Here is a 27,587-nt window from a genome sequence, read left to right as displayed (position 1 = left end):
CTCTGTGTTAGACCATGTTCCTGTCGTCTAATAAACCTTCTGTTTTACTGGCTGGCTGAGAGTCACGTCTGACTGCGAAGTTGGGGTGCAGGACCCTCTGGCTTCCCCAGGAGCCCCGCCTGAGCGGACTCGCTGTGGGAAGCGCACGGAGGGGCAGAGGATGCTGAATGCTCCGAGGTCAGACCCAGGAAGGTGGAAGCTGTGTGAGCTGTGTGTCCTGAAGACAGGCTGCTCACAGAAAGGCGACTGCCCCAGAGTCCTGACTGGCTTCATGGGGAGCAGTTCCAGAGCATCGCCCAGGGACTCCGTGACAACAGGTTACCAGAGGGGGCCAACTATTGAACTTCCCTGGCATTAAGGCCAGGCCAAGTCCCCTGCCCGTGTCTGCAGGGCTGACAGATGCCGCTTGGGCATCCTGTGAGCTGCACACGCAGGCTGGACTGGAGTCAGATCTCGGAAACCAGGGCACTGCTGTTGTAGCCAGATTTCTCTCCCCGCCCTGTGCAGCACCTGAGGAGAGGAGCAGGAGGCTCAGGGGAGAGCACCGGATGGGATTAACTCCTACAAGCCGTTTTCCTGCCTGCCAGAAGTTACAAGTAGGAGGTTCTGGGATGGCTTTTTCAGGCCATTCACATCAGTCCCAGCAGTGGCCAAGAGCGCATCTTGCCTGTCTGCTTCCCTGAACGGAAAACATGCCCCTCCTCTGCCGAGTGGGGCATAATCCCCACTAGTGGTGTCTCCCCACCCCAGTGAAGGAGCGGCACCTGGGAAAGGGATGCAGAGACTTTCCCCTGAAATGGTCCCAGCACAGAGATGGAACAGTGAGGCCCCTTCTCTAGAGACCTGAACTTTGTTTATTCAAGAAAACTGAAATCCAACAACTGCAGCTGCTTGTGGCAGCCAAACAGCCAGACCCCCTTATGGCTTCCAGCCATTGCAGCTGGCTAGGAGAAGAGTCCCCAGCAAGGGCTGCCTTCTGGTTTATTTCCCACCCTGTCCTTTGGGGCCCGGGGCTCACAAACTCCCTTTGTCCGGCATAAGATGCAAGAGGTTTGTCCGCCCCTTCTAGCCGCTGGGAACTTGCGGGATGGTCTGAAGACCTGGGGTGACTGTGAGGAGTTTTACACTCCCCTCCATCCACTGAGAGATTGGAGCCTCGCTCCGGTTTGGTGTGTGAGGGACCATGTGCTCAGCAGCAGCAGAGTTCTCTTAAACAGTCGCATCTCTGGGCAGTAGAATCTCAGCTGGGGCAGAGGCGTGCTGTGGGCCCATTCCTGCCCAGTTTGCAGCCCTCGTCCCCAGTGCACAGGTTGTAAGTCAGGGGGCGTTTGTGGATAAATAGGCAGGGTATTATGACAAATCTTTGCTTTGGGGCATGCTTGGAAGTTAGTTGGGGCAGTGGGGATGGAGCACAGCCAGCCCCTTGTCTCTGGCCTTTGTCGGACAGAGTTTTCAAGACCATCGGGGCCAGGTTGGCTCACTTCTCCTGGCTCCTTTGCCCCCGGAACTATCAAATGCCTCACCGTGCTGTTATCCATTAGGCAGGCGGGCTTGACACTGGCCTCTCTTCCCTTAAAACAGTCCCGGTCTGGGTTCAGCTCCCCCAGCGGGAGAGACGACGTGTGCACGTCACCCTAATGCGGGAGCTGTGTCTGCCTCAGGGGCACCCTGTGGTAGCACTGAAGGAGCTGAACCAGCGGCCCCTGCGTAGCACAGGCCAGGACGTGGCCGGGGGAGCCTGTCTCCTGCAGTTGCGAGAGGCGAGGTTCCAGACGGAAAGCTCAGGCACGAGGTGCCGGATTTCAGGTGGCCCCTTTCAGGATGTGCCGCTCCAAGCTCCCCATCCCCATGCAGTTTGCCTGGCAGCTGGGGGAATAAGGTAGGAGTGGCGATTGCCAGGGAGTCAGGAGCAAAATGGCAGGCAGAGCCCCCCGTTTCTGAGGCCCACTCTGTGACTCTGTCTATTCCAGGTCCTCGGGAGTTCAGGCAAACTGTACACCTGTTATGCTTCCTGCCACTTCTGCACGTGCCCTGCATTTGCTTTCTCCGTGCTGCGGAAGAGCGACAGCCTGGTGGTAAGCTGCCTGCCTTGAGTGAGGGGGAGTGGGGAAGCGCTGGGGGGCTGTGCACCGACACACTTCCCTGAGCTGGATTTCATATACCTGGGTTGCGCAAGGGAAGAAACATGCAAGTGTTGAAATGCTGGGGCAATCTGTGGCCACCATGCCCTGATCTGACGGTGGGGAGTCGTGTGTAAGCAGCCGGGCTCAAGGGGTAGTGTTGGTTTGCAGTGAAGTGTTACTATTTATGACAGTAAAGATCAGTGGCCTCAGGACTCATTCTCAGGCTGCCTTTGTTATAACCGAGTCTTTAATGGATCCCAAAGGGGAGCCTCCTCTGCACTGAACTTGCCTACAGGAGAGGGGAACAGTCTGTGTGGGGGCTGATGTGGGGATTAGGGTGCAGGGCACAGCAGTGCTTCATAATTCACTTCTCCAGAGGGAAGACCCTTCAGTCCTCTGGGTAATATCCTAGAGCAGAAGGCATCTCACATCGGTGAGCTGATAGAGTCAGCAGGAGGCCTGTTATCTCCATCTCCTGCCCTCCAAATAGAGGGGCCAGGCCCATGGTGTGTTTATATGGGAACCGTGTGGCTTTGAGTTGAAAAGACTTGGGCAAGGGCCTGCAGGAGCTAAGCAAGGACGGAAAGACCAGGAATGATCCTGGCTATGGCAGGTGTGGGGCAGTTGGGCCAGGCATTAGTGAGCCTGGGTCTTTCCTGGGACACAGTGTGAGTTGGGCCCTTCAGCCAGCTGTGTGAGCAGCAGGGGCACACTGCACACAAGACACCCAGCAGACCTGATGCAGGTAGGAGCCCCAGGCTGGCTGTACCAAAACCTTGGGGTGAACATTGCCTTGATTACACAGTTGACTTGGGCCTGGCTACTGCCTGGGGTAGAATTCTTTACACGCTCTCTAGCTTGTGCACGTGTTCTCTTTGCTGGGCTTGGAACATGTTGGGGTTGGGCCCCAGCCTTGCAGCCAGCCTGCCATTCATGCGTCACCTTTATTGCAAATTTGCTCACATCCGTGTCTTGCAGTGTAAGCACATCCTTGCCATGTACCTCAGCCAGGCCACCGGCACATGCCAAGAGCTATCTGTCTCTGACCAGCAGCTGGCAAGCATCTTACTGGCTGAGGAAGAGGAGGAAGGAAGAAGGACTTTGGACCATGTGCTTACACCCTCTCTCCTGCAACGCCTCCCTGGCTCCTCTGAGGTACATCGACAAGCATTACTAACATCCCTAAGGCAAGCAAGCGTTGATCAAGGCAGTTAGTTTTCCTCCCAAGCTGAATTTAGGCTGGAAATTATTTAGCAGCCATGCACTGTTGTGTTGTAATAAATGTTACGGAGCCTCATAACATGAGGCTGAGATTTTGTGACTTCCGTGCCCTTCATGTCACCTGCTGCTGTGGTTCCTGCGGGCCTCGAGGATTTTGGGGAGAAGGGCTATGAACACAGAAGTGGCAGCTTTTATGGTGGTTTCTTGGCCCTTCCTCTTACTTCCCTAGTGCAGGGTTGATCTCTTACAGTAGCTTCTTTGCCTCAACACATCTTTTGGGGCTGGCCTTTTACACGTGTACCAGCCCAGATCCATCCGGGCTCTTAAGGGTAAACCAGCAGGTAGAAAAATGTCACTGCTCTCAAGTTAGGCACAGACCTGGTGGTCGTTCCCAGGGGGATGTAGATGCAGCCCTCGTGGGAGGTTTATTGTATCACATGTTTAAATGTTTGGGGCATAAAATCAGAAACTCGCAGAACCAGTCTAATTTTACCAAAATTGGCAGAAAGCTTCTAAATACAATTGATAATGCAACTGTGTACTCCAAATAGTCCTGTATGGAAAGTGGGAAAATATTTAGCCCCCTTCTCCCCCCCGTGTATATTTTATCCATTTTCCCATACTTTTTTGTCTTCAGTTAAAGCAGAAGTCTATAGTCACGTGACAGTATGAGCTTGTTTGTACCATGTAATACCTCACAGTATTTGTAGAATGGACTCATTTGAGAAATGCTTTTGTCTGCTATTTTTATGAAGTTATGTAGATGATAAGACTCCTACCCCTTAATTATAAAACATATTTTTGATGGTAGCTGCTCAGCTGGTGACATTAAGCCAAACAAGCATATACGATACACTGTTGGCAGAGACCTCCGAAGAAAGCCAGGGAGCTCCCCCATTTAGCACCAAACTCACCTGATCAAGTCCAGGAGCAGGGTTCCTGCTGTGGATCCCTCAGTGAGAGAGGCACCAAGCTCTATAAATGGCAGGGTTCAGCACCCCCACCGCATGGCTGGCTCAGGCAGCTGCCTGACTGGGGGGCTGGCTTCTGAAGTCCCAGTCTTAGCTGCCCAGCTCTTTCCCACCTGTGCAGAGCAAGCCTAAGCATCTAACTCAGGCTTTGGGGATCCCAGCATTGTGCTGATGATTTTCTAGGCATCTAAAAGTCCATTCTGAAAATTACTGTTTTGATGTATTACATGGTGCAAACAAGCTCATCCTGTCATGTGACTACAGACTTTGCCTTAAGTGACGGCAGCAGAGTACTGGGAAATACATAAAGTATCTCCCCAGGGGCTAAGTAGTTCCCAACCAGCCCTATTTTGAGTACAGAGTCACATTATCAACAGTATTTGGAAGCTTTCTGCCAATTTTGGTCAGAATTAAACAATGTTTCTTCAAGTTATAGGCCTTAGTGACGCAGTAGGGATAGAGCCACTGCTCTGTCCCATCCCACAGCCAAATGACCCAGAGCCCAACTCCACACTGAGCTTTGTGTCTGTTGGCCGGAGCTCGGTAGGGTGGGGCACCTGGCTATGTCTCACTCGTGCAAGGGCGTGCCCAAAGAAATGACACGGCACAGAGTTAGGTTGTTTTCAGTGGTAAATGTAAGTATTCATTCTGTATCCCAATAACAAAGTTACTGTAACTACACAGCCCAAGTAACATGTGGCGAATACCATCCATCCTGTATACATCAGGAACACATGGGTTAAGGGACATGTGAACAGCTACAGACACGGCCAGTGCAGGGTTCCTCTGCCATTTTACTTGGATTCACGTTTTTAGAAATCTTCAGTGCTGTGTTTTTTTTTTCTTTCAAACAACTTATTTAATTAAAAGAACCCCCCAGTGACACATCCCAGCTAGGGAAATGGTGACATCAGCACATGGCAAAGGTCCCTCTGAGTGAGTCTGGCTTGTAGTGGATCCTGGCCTGCAGTGTAAACTGTCACCTACAGATATTCCTTGATCAGTTATTAACTAACTGCTGGTACCCTGCTTTAGTACTTTGCATTATGCTCTCTCTTTCATGCACTCCAGATTGCGATTTGTTTTAAGGAGAAGGAGGCCAGCACTCATGGTTTGTGTTGCAATCACATATTTGGGTTGCAACCCTCCCCGACCCACAGGTGAGACTCTGGCTGTTCCCTTCCATGATTAATAGGAGCAATAAGGCCAAAGACAATAGAGAGGTTGAAATGAGATGATGAGTCCTGAGAAGGCAGGATGTGGTCACATCTGTTGGACAGACAGGGAGCAAGGAAGTTGCAGCAGAGATGATCTGCAAAGGGAAGGATAAAGACCCGGCTGTAATTTTAACCCTTGTGATACAGGCTGACTGGAGCTAAAGTTGGGACTGGATATTAGTTGATGTCAGCAGGTGCAATACCATCAAAATCACAGTTGGGATTCACTCAGGTTGGGATCTGGCCCTTTGTAGCTGAAGGGCAGCTAAACCTTCTCCTAGCACAACGGATGGTTAGAGTCCACTAGTCCCAGGAACCCCCAGTCTCACACCGCTGACCTATAGCAACCTCCCACATTGAACCCTGTCAGGTCAGAGACTTAGTGTAAGAAATAGGAGGGAATTTTTTCTTATTCCCTGCAGTGCAGTACAAAATAAACTCAAAGAAACAAAGCTGGCTACAGTGTTATTCAAGTACCAATGACAGACAGCTCTAGCCTTCCCATACCTGCCCTCTTCACAGCAACCGCATTGTGAAGAATGGCAGGAGAGGGCTTTGGCTTCCATTTCTGCCGCTCACGTTGATAGCACTTCCTTCCCAACAGACTCCCCCCGGGCACAGAGGGGCAGCTCTGAGAACCTACATCCCCATCCCTGTCTCTGAGCATGGGCTGTGCATATGAGAGCTGCCCAGCGGAGACCATATTAAATACACAGGCATGAACTACAGCTCTCTGGTGGTCACATGTCAAGGTACCAAGTGGTTCAGAGATTAAATTTGCCACTTCACTGGCACTTTAAGAACCTTCTCCTAAGGCTCCAGTTTAGAAGAGGGTTGCAGCACCAAGGTGGATACCCAGCCCTTGCGTAAGCCTGTAGTTTCCAGACCTAGCCAGTGGTTTGCCTTGTAACAAGCCAGTTCCTTCTTTCCATTAGCACTGTTACTGGGTATAATTTTTAATGGACCATCTGGAGTCTGGTAGGAAATCCGGCCCTTTTGCCATTTGTGCTCTCCCTGTCCGTGTCATACACTCTCACAGCTGTAGGCTTGAGGCTCTGCCTGTTAAAGTCAGATTTTGGGGAGAGAGGGGGACTAGTTTTACTGGAATTTTTGAGCCCCCTTAGAACAAAAGGCCCCCCCGAAGGGCATACCAGTTATACACTACTGCTCCTTGCACCTTCAATGACAGCTTCAACACATTCAACCCCTTTGGAGCAAACGCCCCATAGTTCTCCCCACCTGTGTGTCATTGTATGTACCACAGTTCACATATTAAATAGGCTTAGTCATTTAAAAACCCCAAAAGCTAGGCTTACAGAGAGTTATTAAGCCTCAGTGCACATTAAGGCTTCTCTGCCCTTCAGTGGAATTATAGAACAGTCAGTGGCCAAGATGGTGCAAATTAGCCCCTGAGCCAGCGCTGTGGGTGTAGCAATTTTTGACCCAGTCTAACCACCCGAGAAACAAACCTTGTGCTCATGTCAGTGCCTGTTCCAAAGGGCTGTGTTGTTCTATGGGGCCGTTGTTTGCACAAGAGCATTCTAACTTAACAGGCAAATTCAATCCCACTCGCGACCTTCAGCTAAACAGACATAAACCTCCCAAAGCTCGGAGAAAGGCTTCTCAACATCCTGAACTCACCCCACAGTGCACCGGGAATGCAGCATGGCCCTGGGGGCTGACGGTCATCAGAACAGCAGTTAGACGTAGGGCCAACAGGAGCTGCAGCACTTGAGCGCACAGAGCAGCATCCAGTTGGATCCTGCACGCCTGACTGCCTTGTTTTCCCATTAACACCAGCAGATCCCTTCTGACTCTGGGTCAGGGCTTCAGTTTTACACCAGCATCTGGGCTACATAAGATTATTTCCCATGGGAGAATACTAGCTGCATCAAATAATTGATGGAAAAAATAGGGTATTTACCAAAGTGGCATCAAGTATGTAGAAAATGAACCACCAACAAAAAATCCTTCTGAGTGAGCCAAAAAAAATAAATAAATAAAATCCAACTCATGCCGGGAGTTGACATGAGCAGCCCAGCTGGGGAAACCCATCCCAGGACATGCGGCTTCCAACATTCAACCTTTGACCTAGAAGGAAATGCAATACAATGACCAGCACTCCATAACTCGAAGGTCAGGAGACAGGGTAAGCAGGGCACTGTCTCCCCAGAAATGTTATTCCCCTATGAGGCGCTAGGTTAAAAAAATATATATTAAAAAAAAATACAGCTGTACAAATATATAGTGTGACTCATCAGAATCCTGGTCTACTGTCCACATAGGCACAAGGGGTGGGGAGGGTTGGGTTGGTCAGGGCCAGGCTACAGGATGACTGGCATGGTCAGATAAATACAGGAGCAGAACTGAGGTTGCTGACAGTCAGGTGCCGGCTGTTGCCATTGGAGCCCTTGGGGACGTCCTCCGTTTTGCAGAGGATGTACTTGGCAAGGATCTTGCGGAAGGTGCAGCGGAAGTCCCTGATCTTGTAGGCGTAGATAATGGGGTTGATGACCGAGTTGGCGTGGGACAGGATGATAGCCATGTACATCACCCAATCAGGCCTCTTGTCCCCAAAGTCCTGGTGGAAGTAGGTGAAGCAGTTCAGGATGTGTAGGGGCAGCCAGCAGAAGGCAAAGAGCCCAACGATGATGGCCAGAGACTTGGCCGCATTGACCTCCTTCTGGAGGGTAGTCCTGGACTTACCCATCAACTCCATCTTCCGCAGCTGCTTGCAGGCCACCATGAATATCTTGACATAGATGCCCAACATGATGAAGAGTGGGAGGAGCACACAGCCAAAGAAGTTGAAATAGACCATGTAGCTCATGGTGACCACATTCTCAAAGAGACATCTGATTAAGCAGCCCTGCTGGGTCTGCGAGCTATTAGTAGAATTCGGGCAGCCAATCTGTTCCAGCCCCGCAGTGGCTCTGTTCCAGCCCATCAGTGGGGTCAGTCCAATCCCAAAGGACAGGAGCCAGAGCACAGCGATGAGCCATCTTGCCCGTTTCCCGGTCACCAGACTCTTGTATCTACACACCAAGAACAAAAACCAAATCACTCCATGAACTAAATGAGCAGTCACAACTCTGAAAGCTTCAATTGCAAGGTAACCCCAGACAAGGCTACAGCAGCTCTACCGCTCCCAACCAGCAAAACCCCATAACTGATCACCTGTGTAGACCAAAGCTGAAACTGTTTTGAAAATGTGTAGTGATTTTGGGTACCTTTGCAGGGCCTGATTGTCAGCAAGTGCTGAGCACCCACCCTCTGAAAAAAAATCACACCCATTTTTCAGGTGTCTAGGTGGGTATCCACAATTTCTAGGCCTATATTCTTGGCCTACATTACTAGGGGATAATCCCACCTCTTTGGGGTAACACATGGGATAGTCCTAGCTAAGGGCTTCCAATATTCCCATGCATATGGTGACAGTTTCACACATCCCCTGGCCTCTCCTGTTTCCAAGATCAACTTAGTCCTGAAAATCAGGAGTTATTGTGGCTGCAAACGAACACTAGAAAGTGGGTCAAGATGACTTCAGCAGTCCCAGTCAGACTCCAATCCCACTGAGCGACTAGTTAAACCCATCCTAAGCATGCCACTCCCTCTGTGCCTGAGAGGAGGGTAGGGCTTAGGGAAACGAAGATCAGGCTGCATGCAAGGCCTCTTTATCCCCCACCCAACCACATCCATCCCCCTACCTTACACTGTACATGCCAAGAAGGAGTGGATTAGTGCCTGCAGGTGAAGCCCACTGTTGGCGACAGGACAGCTGCACCGTCTGATCCAGTTGGTATGCCGGTGCTTTGTAAATACACAGTCACTACATAAATGCCTGCAGGTCACAGGCCTAAGGGTCTGTCTGTGCTGCAGTCAGAGGTGTGACTGCGCCACACGTAGATACACCCAAGCTAGCTTTGATCCAGCGAGTTTAAACAGCAGCAGCATGAGCTGTCCAGCCCCACCCAGCACCTCGGATCTGTATCCGGGGACTGGCCCAAGCAGTATCAAGGTTAACTCTGGTAGGCCGACACGTGCAGCAGTCTCACCTCTGAGTGTAGTGTAGACACACCCTCTGTTGCATCTGGCAGGCCCAGCACTAAGGGCCAGACTTCAAAGGTATTTAGGCACTTGCACCCTTGGGCACCTCTGAAAATCCCATTGGCACTAGACACCCATTGATTTCAATGGGAGTTAGACTCTGAAAAAATCTCATTAGGTGCCTATCTTCATCTTTCTAGCCTTCATTGCTTTTTGGCCTGTACAGACATAACCAGGACTTGATTGCATGACGCTTGTAAAGATTAATTGTGCCACTTGTTAAGCTAATGAAACGATCCTGCAGTAACTAACTGGGTCTTTTCAGTCTGTCCTGTCTCCCATGATCAAAATTTGCCAAGCACCAAAATCAAGTCACTAGTATGATACATAGAGCAGAGGTGACAAGAGCTGATTTAATTCTGACCTCCAACATCTTAGCATGTTCCTATGATGTCTCAGTGGCAGCCCCCGACAGGGGGCCTCAGCTGGGCTCTGGGATTAACTGTGTTACCTTGTCTCTCATTACGCCTGTCCCTAGGATGCACTGAAGTGACCAGGGGATGGAACGGACCCAAGACAACCTGCAGTGGCACAGACAGCTTTTAACTCCATTATACAGGATTTTTGCACTGTCTGATGGAACAGCGTCCAGTCATGTGACATCCCTCCCTAGGGCCCAGCTGCTGAATTAACAGAGGGAGTAGAAATGTGTGGAAACTATGGAAACGGCAAACCCCAAACAATGGGCTCATTGGATTATGTGCACCATGCTGCAGCCCACACAGTGTTTCTGTGGCTGGATAAACAGACACCCGGAAGGGCTGCACAACTCCAGGAATTGGAAGTGACTGTTGATGGATCGAGTGGAAGGTTTTACAAATGTGGATTTGGGTCATTGTCCCTGTGGGCTTGCCTCAGCTTCCCCACCTCTCAGAACAGGAGCCATGTCACCTCCTTGCCTCGCGGAGACTGTGGCCTCACATCTGTAAATACATGCAAAGGAAGAGCAGCATAGAGGGGCCTGTCTGCAGAATATAGTCCAAGGCCTGAGTTTTTAAAAGCTGTTGCAAGGCCCAAGTGATTTTGACAGACAAGTTTAGGCTCCAGAGTGCCTAAGTCCCACTGACGTTCAATGAGATTGAGGGTAGGTCTACGTGGCAGTCGGAGGGGTGACTACAGCTCATGTAGACACATCCACACTAGCTTTTGTCTAGATAGCCATTACCAGTAACAGTGAAGCCATGGACGTGAGTGCAGGCTAGCCACTCAAGTACCCAGGGTCCAGGCAGGTTTCTATAAACCGTGCTGGAGCCCATGCTGCCGTGACTTCACTGCTACTGGTATTCACACCAGCTCAGGTCTACCTGCATGGGCTGCACTCACACCTCCGACTGCAGTGTAAACGTACACTTAGGCTGCTCGGGCCCAGCTCCACAAAGGTATTTAGGCCTCTACTTCCACCTGCTCAGCTGCCACCTAACCCCCCTAGGCGCCTATGGTTTTACCGGTCAACATTCACGAAGCTCGGATGGCTAAGAGCTGCTCAGAGCCCTAGCCCAAGCTGAAGCCCCAGGGGCGCTGACGCAGGATTCTCAAACTAGGCAGGGAAATCCTGTCTTGCTAGCCAGGCCCAGGCTTATCACTATGCTCTGGAATCCCATTACTGCAAACAAACCTCAATCCCACACCGGAGTCTGGTTCCTCCTAGGGCCCAAGGGAGGAAAGCACTTTACACAGCCTCGTTTCCGCTGCCCCACTAGGGAACCGCTTCTGTCCCACTGAGAACTAGCTTGACAGCCAGATCCCATGAAGACCCAGACAGCAAACGGCCAGCTGCTCTGGGTAGAATTAGAACAGACCCCAAGCTGAGCCCAGAGCTACGGAAAGCCTGCTTTTTTGAGGTATTGGGGGATGGGGGGAGCCTGAGGCAAGAAAGAATCTGAGAGGCCAAGAAGAGTCCTGTGTACAGCCAATTAGGCTGCATTCATAATTTAGCACCCCCTGGCTTGATATGCCCCTCTCTCTGTTCGCTTTGTTCTTGTTTACTCTGGACTCCTCTCCCCGCCTTTCGGAAGAGAAATGTTCTCATTTTTGGCTGGCTGGGAGGGAGGGGGCCGTGTTCCCACAGAACTGCAGCTGTACATGCTGCATATGAACTGCACAGGAGCAAGCTCTGCGTCCTCGTGGAAGACAGACAGACACACAGTCCCAGTTCAGCCAGATTTGTCCTGAGTGTACAGGTCAAATACAAACCACCAGGAAACAGCAGTGTCACCCAGGTGTGTCTGGGCTTTAACGTTCTGCTGTAGCCTAGAGATTGAAGAGAAGGGATCATCATGCGCTGAAGGAATGTGTACTGCAAGCCATGTACTATACCCATGTCTTCTGCTGCATGAAGCTATCTGGGCTCGATTCTCCTCTCAGTATTGCCCACTAACTTCCCAGTACCCCAGATGGCTCAGTAATTACTGCCCGTTTCACAGATGGAATAAACAGGACCAGTGACTTTATGTCCAACATTTCCAAAAGTACCCACTAACTCGGAGTGCCGTCATGGTGGTGCCCCACTGGGAGACCCCAGCTGTGGTTCCGAGAGCTGGGCACTTTCAGTGTTTGTTTGGATCAGCAGTCTGATGAAAAGCGATCGAGCCCACAGTGTAAATTCCTGTTCTCCAACCTGGAACAGCTCTATGGGGAGATCTCAGCACTCTTCCGAGGGGAGAGCATACAGTGGTCAGGACACTAGGTAGCAGGCTCCTCGGTTCTGTTCTTGATTCTGCTGCTTACTGAACTGTGTGACCCTGAGCAAGTCACTTAGCCTCAGTTTGCTCCTCTGACCCAGCTCCCATGGGTGTTGTGAGGTTTATTGTAATAACCGAGGGGAATGGGGCTTGTACAGGTGGAGAGAACATGGGAGTCAGGGGTGGTTTGCAGCACAGCGCTCCCCAAGTCCTACTTGTCTCCAAACAAATTAGGCTGGGTAATGAAAAGCAGACATAGCCCATCAACCAAAGGGTCTTGAAACCCAGTGAGTTATGAGGCCACTGACCTACACGCTGTTTCTGGGCATGTGACGTTAAGTACTGTCACTTCCTGAAAACATACCCCAGATGAGTCCTGCCAAAGGTTTGTAAAGTGAATTAAGCAGCCGTTTATCTTTCTGAGAAGTTGCAACCATGGCTTGTTTATTTGAGTGCTGCTCATTCTTAACCAGCAGAGAAACACGATTGTGGCCAAAACCAGATTTAACCAGAGCCCTCTTGCCAGTGCATGGAAGAGAATGGAAAATGTACTGACTGCATGAGCCAGAACAGAACAATGCCAACAGCTGCAGGCCGCATAGGCTCAGGAAAGAGCTGGTAGCAGTTACACCAGAGGCAGCTGCTCATGGTGAGCCCTCTGCCCCTGGAGCGAACTCTTCATTCTGCTGGTGGGTGTTGCAGGACTGACTGTAAGTAACACGGTGTTCTTGCTGCATTGCCTTGTTGTGTTTAGGCTGATAAAACCTGATTCTGTTCCGATTGCAGGAGCAGCACTGTACATGTGCCATCCGTGAACATTTGTGTGAGGAAGTTGTGTCATTCAGATGCTGGTGAGAAGCAGACACAAACAGGGCATGATTACAGTGTTCCCTCTACTTTTTTACATCCATGTGCGGAATGAATATTGTTATGTGCACCAATATGGAGGTGATGTGTGGTGGGGATGGGGCCGAGGGGTTCAGAGTGTGGGAGGGGGCTCAAGGCTGGGGCAGAGGGTTGAGGTGCAGAGGAGTGTGAGGGGTCTCACTGGAGGTGCGGCCAGGGATGAGGGGTTCAGACTGCCCCGGGGCTGTGGAGGGGAGAGAGGACTCCCCCCAGCCCTCTCTCACCATGGCAGCTCCAGGGCCGGGAGAGAGGTGCCTCTCCCCACCACAGCCCTGCATGCCCCCTACCTCTCCTCTGCAGTCCAAGCCCCTGTGGCTGTGCACCTGCACGACTCTTGATAGCCTGCTGCACGGCTGCGCAGCTTAGAGGGAACTTAGGGCGTGAATGGGGCCAAAGCAAAGTCATGAAATGTTCAGGGTCAAAATGTTTTTCACTGATCACCTAGGTTCAGTCTTAATTGACAGACTCGACAGATATTTCAATGGACCTCAGCAAGGTCAGTTGCAATCCTAACCTGGATTTACTCCCCCTCCCCCACCCATATTTTCAAGGAAGCCTTTAGATATGTATTTCCCACAAAAAAACAAATCTCTACAGTCCTCATTGGACAAAGGCCTAGATCCTCACAGGTATTTAGGCACCTAACTCCCACCAAGATCAAATCCCTTTGAAGGTCTGGGCCAAAGCACTTGAGGACAGTGACTTCAGTGGAAGATAAGCACATACTTAAAGGTAAGGCCAAGCCTGAGATCAGGATACAGGTGTTTTATTTCTTTCAGAACAGTTGTCGGCAGCCCTTTGCCCAGGAACAACTCTAGACTAACAACCCAATATGCTCACAACCCCACACTAACCAGCAAGTACCCAGGCACAATGGAGGGGGGGGAATAACTGTAGGAAAACTGATTTTGGATTGAGGTTTCTTCTGAGAACTAGAAGCAGGAAGGGGCCAGGGGTGTCCCAAGCTCTGAAAACTCCTTTAACAGGCTCCGATCAAATCCCCTTCTCTTTTTGAGGTTTGCTATTATTACACAGAGAAGTAAATTTACTCACCTAAAGCTGCTCAATTAACCCACAGCAAATATTGGAACTACTTGATGTCTCTGCCTAGAAGTAACGAGTTATTGTAGTGTCAATATCAGCTGGTTATTTAAGAGTGATATATTGCGGTTAAACAACCTGGCAATAGATTGGTTCCTTTTACGCAGCTAGGTAGGTTTAATAATCAATTAGTAGATAATTAGCTCTGCCACTGTTCAATGATATGGACACATTGCTGGACATGTCAACACCATCCCCAGCCACTGGGATCATCCTGCTGTCATGCAGCATCTCAGCTCCGCCCTCGAACCAGTAAAGGCACCTCTCACACTGCTGCCACCTTTGCTACAGCGCCTAGTTTGGTGAAGAGCATTTTCTCTGTGGCATAAGGGAACCAGCGTCTCACCTGCATATGGCTCCTACACCATCAGGAGCTGCCTGACAGATGGCGAAAGCGGTTTATTTCACTAGTCGTTTCCCAGTTAAATGGCCCCGGTTTCACTTTGTCACATCCCTGGGGCAAAGTGCATTTGCTTTCACAGACCAGCTCGGGCCCACTGGTGATGCCACATAGGAGAATCTATCCCAGAACAGACCACTAGGTCCTGCCAAAGGCACCTGTCCATGTCCTTGGAGTGAATCTGCTGAGTATGTAACACTGAGATTGGCAAAGGCAGAACCTGCGGCAGACTAATAGGTCTGATTGTTTAATTTGTCCAGCAGCACAGGCTGCATTGCCAGCTGGCTGCTGTGCTTTGGTACATCACACTGAACGATGATTGATTATTTCTACTGCAGCAGGAGCCCCAGTTGTGCAACGGACCCATTGTGCTAGGTGCTGTACAAAGAGAACCCTCCAAATGCTCAGGAGCAGGAAGACTGGATGGAAGGTGACTAAGCCAGCACCCCCAGGTCCCTCAGCATTGCACTAATCAACCCTGTCACACCCTGCACACCAAACTACCAATAGGCACTCTGGGCTAGTGCATTGAGAATAGTGCTCAACCACCACCTCGCTGTGCGACCAAGAGCAAGTCACTTGGCCTCTGTGCCTCCATTTCCCCTTCTGTAAGGTGGGTGTGATGAGGAAAAGAAAATGTTTGTAAAGCACCAGGCAGGGGCTGGCTATTGTATTTCTGAAACTCCTTGGGGTAGGAGGCTGGGTCTTCCTAGGGGTTTGTACTGTGAGCCTCTGGGTGCTACCCTAACAAAAAGCAGGAGCCGGTTTGAGCCTTGTCAAGGGTACAGCTTCCACCAGGGAATGATGTCTCCAAAAAACCCTAGCTTAGGCCATTGGCTTTAATCAGGTCTTCCTGCAGCCTCTGTCCCAGAGCCGTGGCAGCAGAGCTGGGGAGGTTGTGCTGGTGCAGAGCATCAGAGGACGTGATTTGTTTAAACATTTGCTTCGTTTTTCGAACATGGAGCCCCGTTTTTAAGTACCCAGGTTAATTGTTCCACCCCGAGTTCTCCCTGACCATGCTGGAGCGTTCCAGGCTCATTAATCACCACTCACCACAGTAACAGAGCCTCCCGCTCAACCCCCTGCAGCTCCAGCCTTGGCCTCTGGGTCATCCATGGCCCAGGAAGGGGATGGGCTCCTGCCCTTACATGCTTTGACTAAGCCCAAGTCTACACTAGAAACCTTTGCCAATACACTAACTCCTTGCTTAAGGCTGCAGTGATGTTCCTGAAAAATGCTACTTTAAGTGAAACGATGTTAAGCGAATCCAATCTCCCCATAAAAAATTAATGTAAATGGGGGGGTTAGGTTCCAGGGAAATTTTTTTTGCCAGACAAAAGAGTCTCTCTCTCTCTCACACACACACACACACACACACACAGTGTAAGTTTTAAACAAACAATTTAATACTGTCCACAGCAATGATGACTGTAGCTTGGTTGAGGTGGTGGAGTCAGAAGGGGGGATATTTCCCAGGGAAAGCCTTACTGCTAAATGATGAACTAGCACTCGGCTGAGCCCTCAAGGGTTAACTCGTTGCTGTTAATGTAGCCTCACACGCTACAAGGCAGCATGAATGGAGGGAGGAGACACTGGGTGGCTGCCGCACAGGGAACTTAGGGGAGCTGATGGGGGGCTGCCGGCCCACCCTGGTTCCAAGCACCCACCAGCTCGCTCCAACGGGCTGCTCTTCCTGCAAGCAGTGGACAAAGCATACAGCTGCCAAACAACCTTATAAGGGAGCATTGCGCAACTTTAAATGAGCATGTTCTCTAATTGATCAGTGACGTAACAATGTTAACCAGGACAGTGAGGAGTTACTGTATAGCTCTATGATTTTTTTTAGATCTATACTGGCAAAAGCCCTAGCGTAAATGCAGTTATATCGCCATCAAAGTCCTTTTTCTGGTTCCGCTCACTGAACCAGCATACCCAGACCCTGTTTTTACCAGCAGAACGGTGTCTGCAGTAGGAGGGTTTCCTTTTCAAGTGGAAAACTAGCCTGCCCCGATGTCTGCTCCAGGCACCTGCCCCATTGAGCAAACACTGTTTGGAGCAGAGAAGAGCTCCTTGGTGGAAATCGCTGCTTTTCAGATCTGTGCTAGGAGTTTGCACTGGAGGAGTGACACTGATTGCTGCGCACTGATAATCCCCAGCGGTGCAGACGAGACCTTAGACTGAGCAGTTCCAGTCTCCGACAATCCAGACAGCAAGTCACAAACGTCTCAGTGTGGAGACAAGACTGTCCCTGTCAAAGTGACATTGCTGAGCCTCAAGAACACAATGCTGCACAGAGACAGCAACGACGGAAGACAGACCCTGGAGTCAAACTCAGCCCTGCTCTAGCTCCACAGACCTGGGTGCACTAAACTCTGTGGAGATAAACAGTGCTCTCCTCTCCTCTGAGAGCATCTCTCCCTGCCCATGTGGTCCAACGACGATATCAGGAGTGGCAACTTGGAGGGGGGAAACAAGCCACTTTTTTCTTTTAACAGGAAAAGAATCTGAAGTGGGAGTGAGTGTGGAGAAGCGCTGTCTAGTGGTCAAAGCACAGACCCAGGAGGGAGGAGGCTCTGCTGTTTGATCTCGGGCAAATCACTTCTCCTCTATCCCCATGTTACGCACGGGGGAGCAATCACATGTCCCTGCCTTGCATGTGGGAGGTGAGGCCTAATGCAGTAAGAGCCTTTGAGAGTCTTGGATGGAAGGTACAATCAGCACGTTAGGTATTATTGTTATTAAGATCCATCCCCAGGCTCTGTCACTTGGGCGCAAGTTCCTGTAGCAGCTCAGACCAAGACTCTTTTTACCCGTAATTCCTGATAACCAGGGGTAGGAGCCGATGTAACGCGCAGACGGAGCTGGAACAAGACCACGCATTATGCTGTCAAGCACAGCTGGACTGAGAGATACAGAGGCTCTGCATGGAAGAGCCTGCCCCAGCTCTGGCTTAGACAGCCTAGAGAACACACCCAAGCCCTCCCACATGCTCCTAGCACCATTGCGCAAGAACGGGGCGGGCACTGTGGGCACTGACATGGGAATGAGATCACCCAGCCTTTCAAGCAAAGAGACAGTGGAAGCCACAGCCTGAAGCGGAAGCTAATGTTCGCCATGGGAACAAGTAGGGGCAGGTAAGAATCACATGCGAAGCAGTGCACTGATCACTCCCAGCTCCCATCGGCACTCCAAAGATCTGGCCCCCATGTGTTTAACTTTGCCATTGCCCCCAATAACTGCTGAGCTTACGAAGGAATATAGGACAAATCTAATGTACTTTTCACCACTGCTGTTCCATCTGTCTGTGCTTGGGCCAGGATGGACCAACAGGTCAGATCAGTCAGTGAACACCCGCTAAATCGACTGCAGATTGCTCTCCTGTCGACATCGTGTAGTGTGGACCCCGCGGTAGGTAGATCTAAGCTACGTCAATTTGAGTTACGCTATTCACGTAACTCAAATTGCGTAGCTTAGATTGAATTTCCCCTGTAGTGTAAACAAGGCCTTAGACAAGTTAGATATCTTCAGGTCACCAGGGCCTGATGAAATGCATCCTAGAATACTCAAGGACCTGACTGAGGAGATATTTGAGCCATTAGCAATTATCTCTGAAAAGTCATGGAAGACGGAAGAGATTCCAGAGGACTGGAAAAAGGCAAATATAGTGCCCATCTATAAAAAGAGAAATAAGGACAGCCCAGGGAATTACAGACCCGTCAGCTTAACTTCTGTACCCGGAAAGATAAAGGAGCAAATAATTAAGCAATCAATTCGCAAATATCTAGAAGATAAGTAACAGTCAGCATGGATTTGTCAAAAACAAATTGCATCAAACCAACCTGATAGCTTTCTTTGACAGGGTAACAAGCCTTGTGGATTCGGGGGAAGCAATAGATGTGGTATGTCTTGACTTTAGTAAAGCTTTTGATACAGTCTCACGTGACCTTCTCATAAACTAGGGAAATGCAGCCTAGATGGAGCTACTATAAGGTGGGTGCAAAACTGGTTGGAAAACTGTTCCCAGAGAGTAGTTATTAGTGGTTCACAGTCATGCTGGAAGGGCATAACAAGTGGGGTCCCTCAGAGATCCGTTCTGGGTCCAGTTCTGTTCAATATCTTCATCGGTGATTTAGATAATGGCATAGAGAATACACTTACAACGTTTGCAGACAATACCAAGCTGGGAGGGGTTGCAAGTGCTTTGGAGGATAGGATTATAATTCAAAATGACCTGGACAAACTGGAGAAATAGTCTGAAGTAAAGAGGATGAAATTCAGTAGGGACAAATGCAAAGTACTCCACTTAGGAAGGAACAATCAGTTGCATATATACAAAATGGGAAAAGGCTGCCTAGAAAGGAGTACTGCGAAAAGGGATCTGGAGGTCCAGGACCACAAGCTAAATGAGAGTCAACAGTGTAACACTATTGGGCAACAGGGTGGATCACTTGATTACCTGTTCTGTTCATTCCCTCTGAAGCACCTGGCATTGGCCACTGTCAGAAGACAGGATACTGGGCTAGATGGACCTTTAGTCTGACCCAGTATGGCCATTCTTACGTTTTATGGGATGTATTAGTAGGAGCATTGTAAGCAAGACACGAGAAGTAATTCTTCCTCTCTACTCCACACTGATTAGGCCTTAACTGGAGTATTGTGTCCAGTTCTGGGCGCCGCATTTCAGGAAAGATGTGGACAAATTGGACAAAGTCCAGAGAAGAGCAACAGAAATTATTACAGGCCTAGAACACATGACCTATGAGGGAAGATTGAAAACATTTAGTTTGTTTAATCTGGAAAAGAGAAGACTGACAGGGGACATGATAACAGTTTTCAAGTACAGAAAAGATTGTTACAAGGAGGAGGGACAAAAAAAATCTTCTCCTTAATGTCTGAGGACAGGACAAGAAGCAATGGGCTTAAATTGCAGCAAGGGAGGTTTAGGTTGGACATTAGAAAAAACTTCCTAACTGTCAGGGTCGTTTTAAGCCATGGAATAAATTGCCCAGGGAGGTTGTGGAATCTCCATCATTGGAGACTTTTAAGAGCAGGTTAGACAAACACCTGTCAGGGATGGTTTAGATAATACTTAGTCCTGCCATGAGTGCAGGGGACTGGACTAGATGACCTCTCGAGGTCCCTTCCAGTTCTATGAATACAGCTAGCACACCACCATTCCTTTAGTCAGGCTTTGAAAAGACCTCCCTGACTTGCTCTCGCTCTAGGAAGATTCCCACTCCTGGAGCCCGACTGTGTGGCTGACCGTGTCTAAGTCTGCAGGGCTGGAAGGGGCGAGAACAAAGGGGCTAGAGCCATGTACGACCCTCACTGCTGTCAGTGTGCTACTCACTGCCCCCTGGCCTGCTGATGCCTTCAGACACCGACTCTCAGTGCCCAGTTGGTGCCCAAGGCAGTGAGTTAACCACTCCAAACCTCACAGCAGCATGCAAAGAACTCAGATCTTCTTGCTACAACAGCACAGATCCCCTGCTGCTTGAGTGAAAGGAACAGCCATTAGCTATTAGCAGTAGGGGAATTATGATACACAGCTGAGTGAGTTTGATTCCAGCCTGTAAGGGGCAGTGCAGCACCTACACATTGCCGACACACCATTTCCCACTACAGCCAAGCAAGGAGCAGAGTGGTCAGAAGGATGGCAGAGCGATAGATAATCCAAGTCCTTCCCCTAGCCAGGGGAGGATCTAGTCAAACAGCACATTAAAAAGCCTCAGGAAAGGTCTCATCTAGTCCTGGCTACCCACAAAAACAGCAGGCATCTGGGCCTCCTAGCTCCCAGCACAGCCCTCTGCATGCCAGCCCCATGACCAGTCCATCCTGCACAGAGCCCTGACCAGCATCCCACACGGCCTAGTTACACCTCGGGTGGGCACAGTTTAGCAGCGGGAATCTCCTTGCATTCCAGCTGGCTGGGGAAGCCCTAGGAATCAGGTACCTCCCTCCCATGACTAGATCTGGCACTGCTCAAACCCTGCAGTGCCCCAGGGCATGACTCCAAGCAGGGGCCGGATCCTGAAGCTGTCTTGACGGGCCAGCTGAGCAATGAATGGCAAGTGGCCAGTGACCAGGTGCTGCCCAATGACTGTGATGAACCCACAGGGACATGGTGGGAGTCATCCCAGATGGACTCTACCTCAAACATGTCTGTGATCCATGGTACTGTCAGGGGTGGGAGTGAGCGTGACAGAGAATGCAGCATGCACCGGCAAGTGTGACTGTGCCAGGGGAGTATGTGTGCGGATATGCGAGTCTCTGCGTATGTGAGCGTGGGGAGTGGCTGGGTGAAGGCAAGGCTTTCTCTGCTCTGGGCCTAGATGTGCAGTTCACTCCATTAACCTGGCGGTCCTACAAACAGAATTACGGGGCAGAGGGAAGATGCCACAAGATGGACTGGCAGGTTATTTGTGGCTCCTGCCATGGGGTTGACGTCACTAACAGGATCAGCAGCAATAATCTGCTCTTTAGCACTTGCAAAGCCCCTGAGCCAGTCTCTGAATTGGAAAGCAGGCTGGGGAGGGAAGAGAGTGCACCTCTAAGACACAGCTGGGGCTGCTAATTCCTGGCACATCTGCTGCACCCTGCTGGCTGCTTGGTGGGGGAGGCTGTGGCCGTTGACAGAGCGGGCTGTTCTGCGCTCTCTCACCATCCCAAAGTCTGTGCTGGGGATTTAAAAGGGACATGGCAGAGCAGTCACAGGGGACACATTTCTTCTGTGCTTCATGCCCAGCCCTGCCCCTGCAGCCTGTGTGACTCCTCTCCTCGCCGTGCAGCTGTCTGGGCCTGCAGACACACAGTGTGATGTCCAGGGGCAGCGACCAGGCTGACCATTAACTTCGTGGTACTGAGATATCCTGATCAGATCAATATGAGGTGTCCATGTTCTGCTGGGAGTGGAGCTGACCCCAAACACGGAGCCTTGTCTTCCTACATTCCAGCTGGGAAGGGCTGCTAGGATCTACACTGAGGAAGAACAGGACTGGCACAAACTTCCCCACAGAAACCAGCAAACTCCGGCCAATGGGCTTTACACACTTGCCTGCTCCTTGTGTAGAGCACAACCTGCATGGGGTTAGGTAGCCTGGGCTTGCCCCTGTTGCCAGATGTCCTAGGTTCAGGACATTCAGGAGGAAAGGTGCTTCCTGCAATACCCAGCAAGGCTGGGGCAGAAAGAGGAACAAGACGCCCTCCCACAGTGACAGCAGGCAGGCACACAGGAAGGGGAAGAAGGAAGAACAAGCCCACTTGCCAGAAGCCACCATGCGTGTTTTAAGCAAAGCAACCAAGCAGATGAGCACCCTCCGCCCTTCCCATGCTAATGAACAAAGGACAAACTCCAAACTCTGCAGCCCACTCAGTCCTTGGCTTCTGCCACCAGGGAGGTGCGTAGTGCCCACGGCGTTGCTGGCATGGACACTTGTCCACTGAGACAGAACGCGTCATTTCACATGATCCACCAAACAGTGACCTTTAAGGAAATGGTTGGCACCCAATCCAGAGATAAAAGACTTCACTGAGCTCCGGAGTCACTCCCCTGGACAAGCCTTTTAGCTGGAAATACAGCTCCCCGCAAGTTCATTCCCCTGTAATTTAACAGCCAACTTTCCGTTTCCACAACAAAACTCTCCTTCAAAAAACAGCATGTGTGTCTAACTAGCACAGCTGCTTGGACCAGGTCTCACTCACTTCACCCCAGAGCCACTGCCTAGGAGATTTCCCTAAACCTTGTAACCAAGGCCCCTGGATCTCAGCTCAGAGAGGTGCATAAACCCAGTCCTGACCCAACCTGGAGTTGCACAATAAACCTGCTGCAAATAGAGAAGAAAAACAAACAAACAAAAAGAGGGAGAAGAAATATTTTCCTTGTCATCGGTTGTCAGAAATGTTTTCCATCTACACACCCAGGATCGGGCTCGCAATAATCCCCCAAGAACATCTGCTCTGTTACGTTCAGCTGAACTTCCACCTGGGGCAGCAATTGTATTCACACCTGCTCAACTTCCTCAGCCAAGCGCCACAGAAAAGAGTCACGGTACACAGACAGCGAGTAGAACTAACAGCCCACACTGCAGCGCCTTGCACGCCATGGGTGGTTTGAGGAACCGTCTGGCTGAAAAGAGCCATCAGACTCCCTTGCAGCTGCTCCCGTGCTCTGGGTCAATTTAGAAAAAAATAAATAAATGGAGCAGACACCGAACCATTGTCTGAAGCCAAAAAACAATTTACTCAGATTACCCCCGTGGCTGGAAGGTAAATGATTAGCCGGTTTCAGATGAGCTGACAAGGATTCAGATGCTTCTATCCAGAAGTACTAAAGCTTCAGATCTGTCCCCAGCTCCAGTACACGCCATGGAATCAATCTGCTGACGACACATACACCCTCCCTCTGTCCGCCGTTTCCCGAGAGGCTTGTACCTCACCTGCCGGATGATTCATGAATGTTTGTCACGCGCACTGAGATTCTCTCCGGCAAGGTGGGAGAAAAAGGCGAGTCTGGTTATTCCTTTTAAAGTTATGTCAGAGAGCATGTTTTGCTCGTGAAAATGAGACACTGGAAACAAGCAGAGTGTAGGCAGAAAAGAGCCACAGAGCTTGGCCAACGCACCTCACTTCAAACCTGCTGCATCCCCTAATGCCCCGACTCAGACCCCCTTCCCCCCAGCTCTTCTCTCCGAACTCCTGCTCCCATTTGCCATTCCAGGCCTGGACTCCCCAACACAGCTCCGCCGATGCCTCGCAAGCCCGACCCAACCCCCGCTCTCCTGGTCCTCATCCCGTCAGACCAATTGCAACGGTGGTTGTGCAGTAGGGACAGGTGAGCCCTCCACAATACTGAGGCAAGGGACTGGGCATTTCTAGGGATAAATGTTTAATCTTGTTAACACCTTCTGGAAGGGATATTAACCCTCGTGCTTCCCAGTTTAAGACAATCTCTGTCAGAAACCAGGGTGACACCTATGCAAGGGTCAGATTATCCCACACCTGCGATTTGCTTCACTTGTGACCCAAAAATCCAGGTTTTGGATGCACTTTTCCAGATGACAGGAGGCTGCTCCACAAACCCATTGTGGAAGCCTCGATAAAGAATATATTTACTGTGCTTTGTCCAGTATGTTCCTCTGTCCCCAGAACTAGTGTGAGACCAATTCAGGTCTCTTGTGATCCAATTTTGATTAGTTTCTTAGTGGTCAATTGGGGGATAAAAGAGGAAAACAAAACCCACACCAATCAATCCTCCTTCAGGCGTTGTGGGTTTCTTTTAAAAAACAGAACCCACATAGTCAGACCCTACGCAACCCTGCACCCCAGGCAGCTGGCCTTTCAGCAGAAGCATATTTGTTCTGGAATAACAGCCTGGTGATCTCAGAACATTGTGTGAACGGGCTAGTGGCTGGGGCTAAGGAAATGTGATTTGCGTATTTCGCCTTCTGTTTGTAGAGTTGATATCTTGTTGGGTTTACAATTTATACATTCACTTCCTTGCTTAAATAAAAAGCAATTATACATAAGAAGTACCTGTGTTCAGCGAGATATGATTTTAGCATTTGTACACTTACTCTCCCTTCCCTTCAACCCAGGGCAGAGCGATCCCTTCTAAACAGCGAAAAACACCAGCCTATTTTGGGCTCAAGGGCAGGTGGAGATTCTGAGCTAGGTGGAAGGTGATAGTTGGACTAAAAAGTAACTCGTAAGCTCACTTATAAGATCACTGGCAGCTCCAACCTCTATAGGCAGCAAGGGCTGAGCTGACCAAGGGAGCCGAGAATTGTTAAAGAACCTATGATAAACGACTCGAGCTATTCTAAAATACGTGGAGAAGCAGGAGAAAGATGTTGGTCTTGTCTTTCATTACTTGGGAGATGCTCAGACACTGCACTGATGGAGAATATAAAAATACCGAGGTGATTAGATAGAGCTATTCCCAGCTCTCCCACGGCCTTGTGGCCTTGGGCACGGAAGATTTTCCAAAGAGCTCCGCTCCCCTTTAGGCACTCAAAACAGGTGGGCAGATTTGCAACCCAACGGGAACGGAGCTCTTTTGAAAGTCTGGTCCTGGGCCCCTGGCAGCCACAGACAAAGCCTCCTGCATTTAAGAATAGAAGAATGGCCCTGCCGGGTCAGACCAATGGTCCATCTAGTCCAGCGTCCTGTCTTCCCATAGCGCCTTCCCCGGCACAGCCCCTGCCTGCCTGCAGTCAGTCCTTGGCTGCTCAGTTCCCCCACCTGTAACACTCTCCTGGCTTCGCACTAGCGGGCTCGGGGCTCGCTAGCGCTGGGCCGTGCAACGCCAAGTGCCCACATCCCCTCCCGTACCTGAGCGGGACCTTGATAGCCAAGTACCGGTCGATGGCCACGGCCAGCAGGCTGAAGATGGAGCTCTGGGTCAGCACCAGCACAAAGCAGGCGAAGAAGAGGCAGCTGTAGAAATCCGTGTGGAGGCCAACGCTGATGGTGATGGCAAAGGGGATGGCCAGCAAGCCCACGGCAATGTCGGCCACGGCCAGCGACACCAGGATGTAGTTGGTGGCGTTCTTCAGGGTGCTGTTGATGGCCACGGCCCAGCACACCAGGACGTTGCCCGCGATGGAGAGCACGGCGATGATCAGCTCCAGCACGATGTAGACCGTGTCCATCATGAGGGGTGGGAGGCTCACGTGGAGGCGGCTCTGTCCAGGGCGCGGCAGTCCCCAGCGATGAGCAGCCCGGGCCTGGGAGCCCTTACCATGGTCTTTCCCAGGGAGGGGGCCCGTCAGTGGGCGGTGGGCGCAGCTCGCCCCTGGCTCCGCCGGGAGGGCATGGTCCCCTTGCGGCTGGGCTCAGCAACGCCCCTGGGAAACACCTGCTGCGCCCTGGAGAGGCAGAGCCCCTGGCAGCGCCACCGCTGGGGCTCCCCCTCCACGGCGAGCTGGGCTCCCCGCGCTTGCTCCCCGCTCAGGGAGTCAGGAGCCCAGCTGCGGCGCCCGGCGGGGCGCAGGGGGGTCCCCCCGCCGGGGCATCCCTCGGGGCACGGCTGGTCTCCGGGCGGCGCGGGACCAGCGAGCCGAGGAACTCCCCGAGCGCCCCGGCGCGTTGAGCGAGGGCTGCCAGCGGCGGCTCTCCGGCCGACTCTTGCCCGGCCCCGGGGCGCTGCTCCGGCGGGCTGTGTCCGCGGCCGGCCCCGGTGCGAGCGGCTCCTGCGCCCACTTACGGCTCCGCGGCGGCTCGGCTGCTATTTCTGCCCGCGGGGGCGGGGGCTGCCGCGCGGGATTGGAGGAAGCGGCACCCGGGCGGGGACCCCTCCGCATTTACCGTAATGTCCCACCGAGGAGTCTCTGCACCGCCGCGGCGCTGGCTGCTTACCCCTGCCCCGCGCAGGTGGCGGGCGTAGACCAGCGACAGCAGCCGGCTACACTCCCCGGCGGCCCCTTGGCTGCTCAGGCTGCAAGTCCCCCCCGGCTCGGATTTCACACTCGGGGGCGCTGCAGCGGCCGGACAGAGCCGCCCAAGGCGAAGGAGGGAGTTGCCCACCTGCCAGCCGGGCGCTGGGGCCTGGGGAGCAGGTTTCCGGGGCAGGGGAAGGAAGGAGTAAAGGGAAGTATGAACAGACTAGAAGTGAGAGTAGGGAAAGGCAACGCAGAGCTGCTGCGGGTACTGCCTCTGAAGTCAGGCTGGATCCTGAGCCCCGGCTCCAACCACATCATTCAACTCACACTCTCAGGACCAGCTGCACGTCGCTTACCCTGGAGCACGTTTCTACAGCAACTCCGAGAGAGGCATTTTCTCCTCTTTCTGGTCACGGACTGGAAGACCAGTGCCCACAACCTATACTGGACCCTACAAGCCCTTGGTTTCTCGAGCCCTGCACCTTAAAGCCACATACACCTGAAGAGGAAAAACATTCCTTCATTCAAGAATAGGACCCACCCCCTGGGAACGGGAGTTGAAGCCCCTCAAAGAAGGATAACCAATTTATTGGAGCATAAGCTTTCCTGAGCTACAGCTCACTTCATCCGATGCATCCCCATAGCTCACAAAAGCTTACGCTCAATTAAATTGGTTAGTCTTGAAGGTGCCACAAGTCCTCCTGTTCTTTTCACGGATACAGACTAACACGGCTGCTACTCTGAAACCTGTCAAAGAAGGTTGTGTCTCGGAGCTTTTCCAACACCACCTTCCTTTCTGATCTTGAGGGGGCCTGGGAAATACAGTGGCACAGAAGAGTGAAAAGCAATAGTAACACAACCCTGATAAGCATCTGTAGGAGATTCTGACTGGAATCAAGATTTGAATTCAGTGCCCATTGTATTGGTGTCTCAGTGACTGCCACCCCAGGTTAGAGCGGCATGGGAACGTTCAGAACAGGTGCCAGCTGGGAACACTGCAGACCATTCTAGCCTCCCTGCTCTGGGACATACTGGGCCCCAAGGCTTGCAGGGGCTCCTTGGGCTGGCATCGCTTTTATGGCATTGATACCGGAGGGAAAATAGCAAATAGCTGCTGGGCAAGTGCAAGTTTAAGTCCCTGAGTAGTTTAGCATTTGCTTGAAGTGACTGAGAAATAATTTTATTTTAACCCATTCTCAGTTGCTCAGACTTTCAACAGGTTCGTTTTGCACTGAGGTTTTTCACACCCCTTTAATTACCAAAGGAAGGACTCGGTGGTGTGAAATGGATGGTTTCGCTTTCTTAAAAACCAAAGCCAGCAATGTATCAGTAGAAAAGTCTGCAAGCACCCTAGTTTACCATCACAGATCACACCACAGGCATCCGGGAAGGTTTACAGTAATTGTTGCAAAATGGAATTTTTTTTGCAAACCTTTCTGCGTTACAGAATGAACACTGGATTCATTTACATAAATACAACTT

At 51.2% G+C, this 27,587-nt stretch overlaps 2 protein-coding genes across 7 annotated transcripts in view; one reads left to right on the top strand and one right to left on the bottom strand.

Annotated features, from left to right (window-relative positions):
- The window catches only part of ZSWIM7 (zinc finger SWIM-type containing 7), a 31,730-nt gene extending 18,611 nt beyond the window's left edge, over nucleotides 1–13,119 (top strand). For 4 of the 5 annotated variants that reach the window (XM_048823654.2, XM_048823651.2, XM_075120954.1 and 1 more), the window contains 2 exons: nucleotides 1,971–2,075; nucleotides 3,102–3,436. In XM_048823654.2, the coding sequence (XP_048679611.1) occupies nucleotides 1,971–2,075; nucleotides 3,102–3,338 (342 nt within the window). In that variant the 3' untranslated portion in view covers nucleotides 3,339–3,436. Of the gene's footprint in view, nucleotides 1–1,970; nucleotides 2,076–3,101; nucleotides 3,437–10,117 lie in introns of those variants that run through there. The other variant, XM_048823653.2, reaches the window with a different exon arrangement.
- On the bottom strand, nucleotides 4,933–26,701 carry ADORA2B (adenosine A2b receptor). 2 transcript variants are annotated; one of them, XR_007353127.2, is made up of 3 exons: nucleotides 25,057–26,701; nucleotides 7,457–8,567; nucleotides 4,933–5,627 (listed from the first exon to the last, which is right to left on the bottom strand). XR_007353127.2 is itself a non-coding variant. In XM_048823647.2 (2 exons), the coding sequence occupies exons 1-2, from the start codon at nucleotides 25,377–25,379 to the stop codon at nucleotides 7,877–7,879; spliced, it is 1,014 nt and encodes a 337-aa protein (XP_048679604.1). In that variant the 5' UTR covers nucleotides 25,380–26,701; the 3' UTR covers nucleotides 7,312–7,876. The 2 variants fall into 2 exon arrangements, 1 of the variants encoding a protein (XP_048679604.1); XM_048823647.2 differs by lacking the exon at nucleotides 4,933–5,627 and having other exon boundaries at nucleotides 7,312–8,567.
- Nucleotides 26,702–27,587: the final 886 nt, after the last annotated feature.

The sequence above is a fragment of the Caretta caretta genome, chromosome 17 (assembly GCF_965140235.1).
Source record: "Caretta caretta isolate rCarCar2 chromosome 17, rCarCar1.hap1, whole genome shotgun sequence".
Taxonomy (NCBI): Eukaryota; Metazoa; Chordata; order Testudines; family Cheloniidae; genus Caretta; species Caretta caretta.
Note: the sequence above shows the minus strand (reverse complement) of the source record. Positions and strands in the feature narration are given on the sequence as shown.

What these genes read in the sequence shown, in the direction of transcription:
- ADORA2B (XM_048823647.2), bottom strand. Translation starts at nt 25,379, where the DNA reads ATGATGGACACGGTCTACATCGTGCTGGAGCTGATCATCGCCGTGCTC. An exon ending in GCTATCAAGGTCCCGCTCAG is followed by an intron (nt 8,568 to 25,056) that starts GTACGGGAGGGG and finishes CTTGGTGTGTAG; the next exon opens with ATACAAGAGTCTGGTGACCG.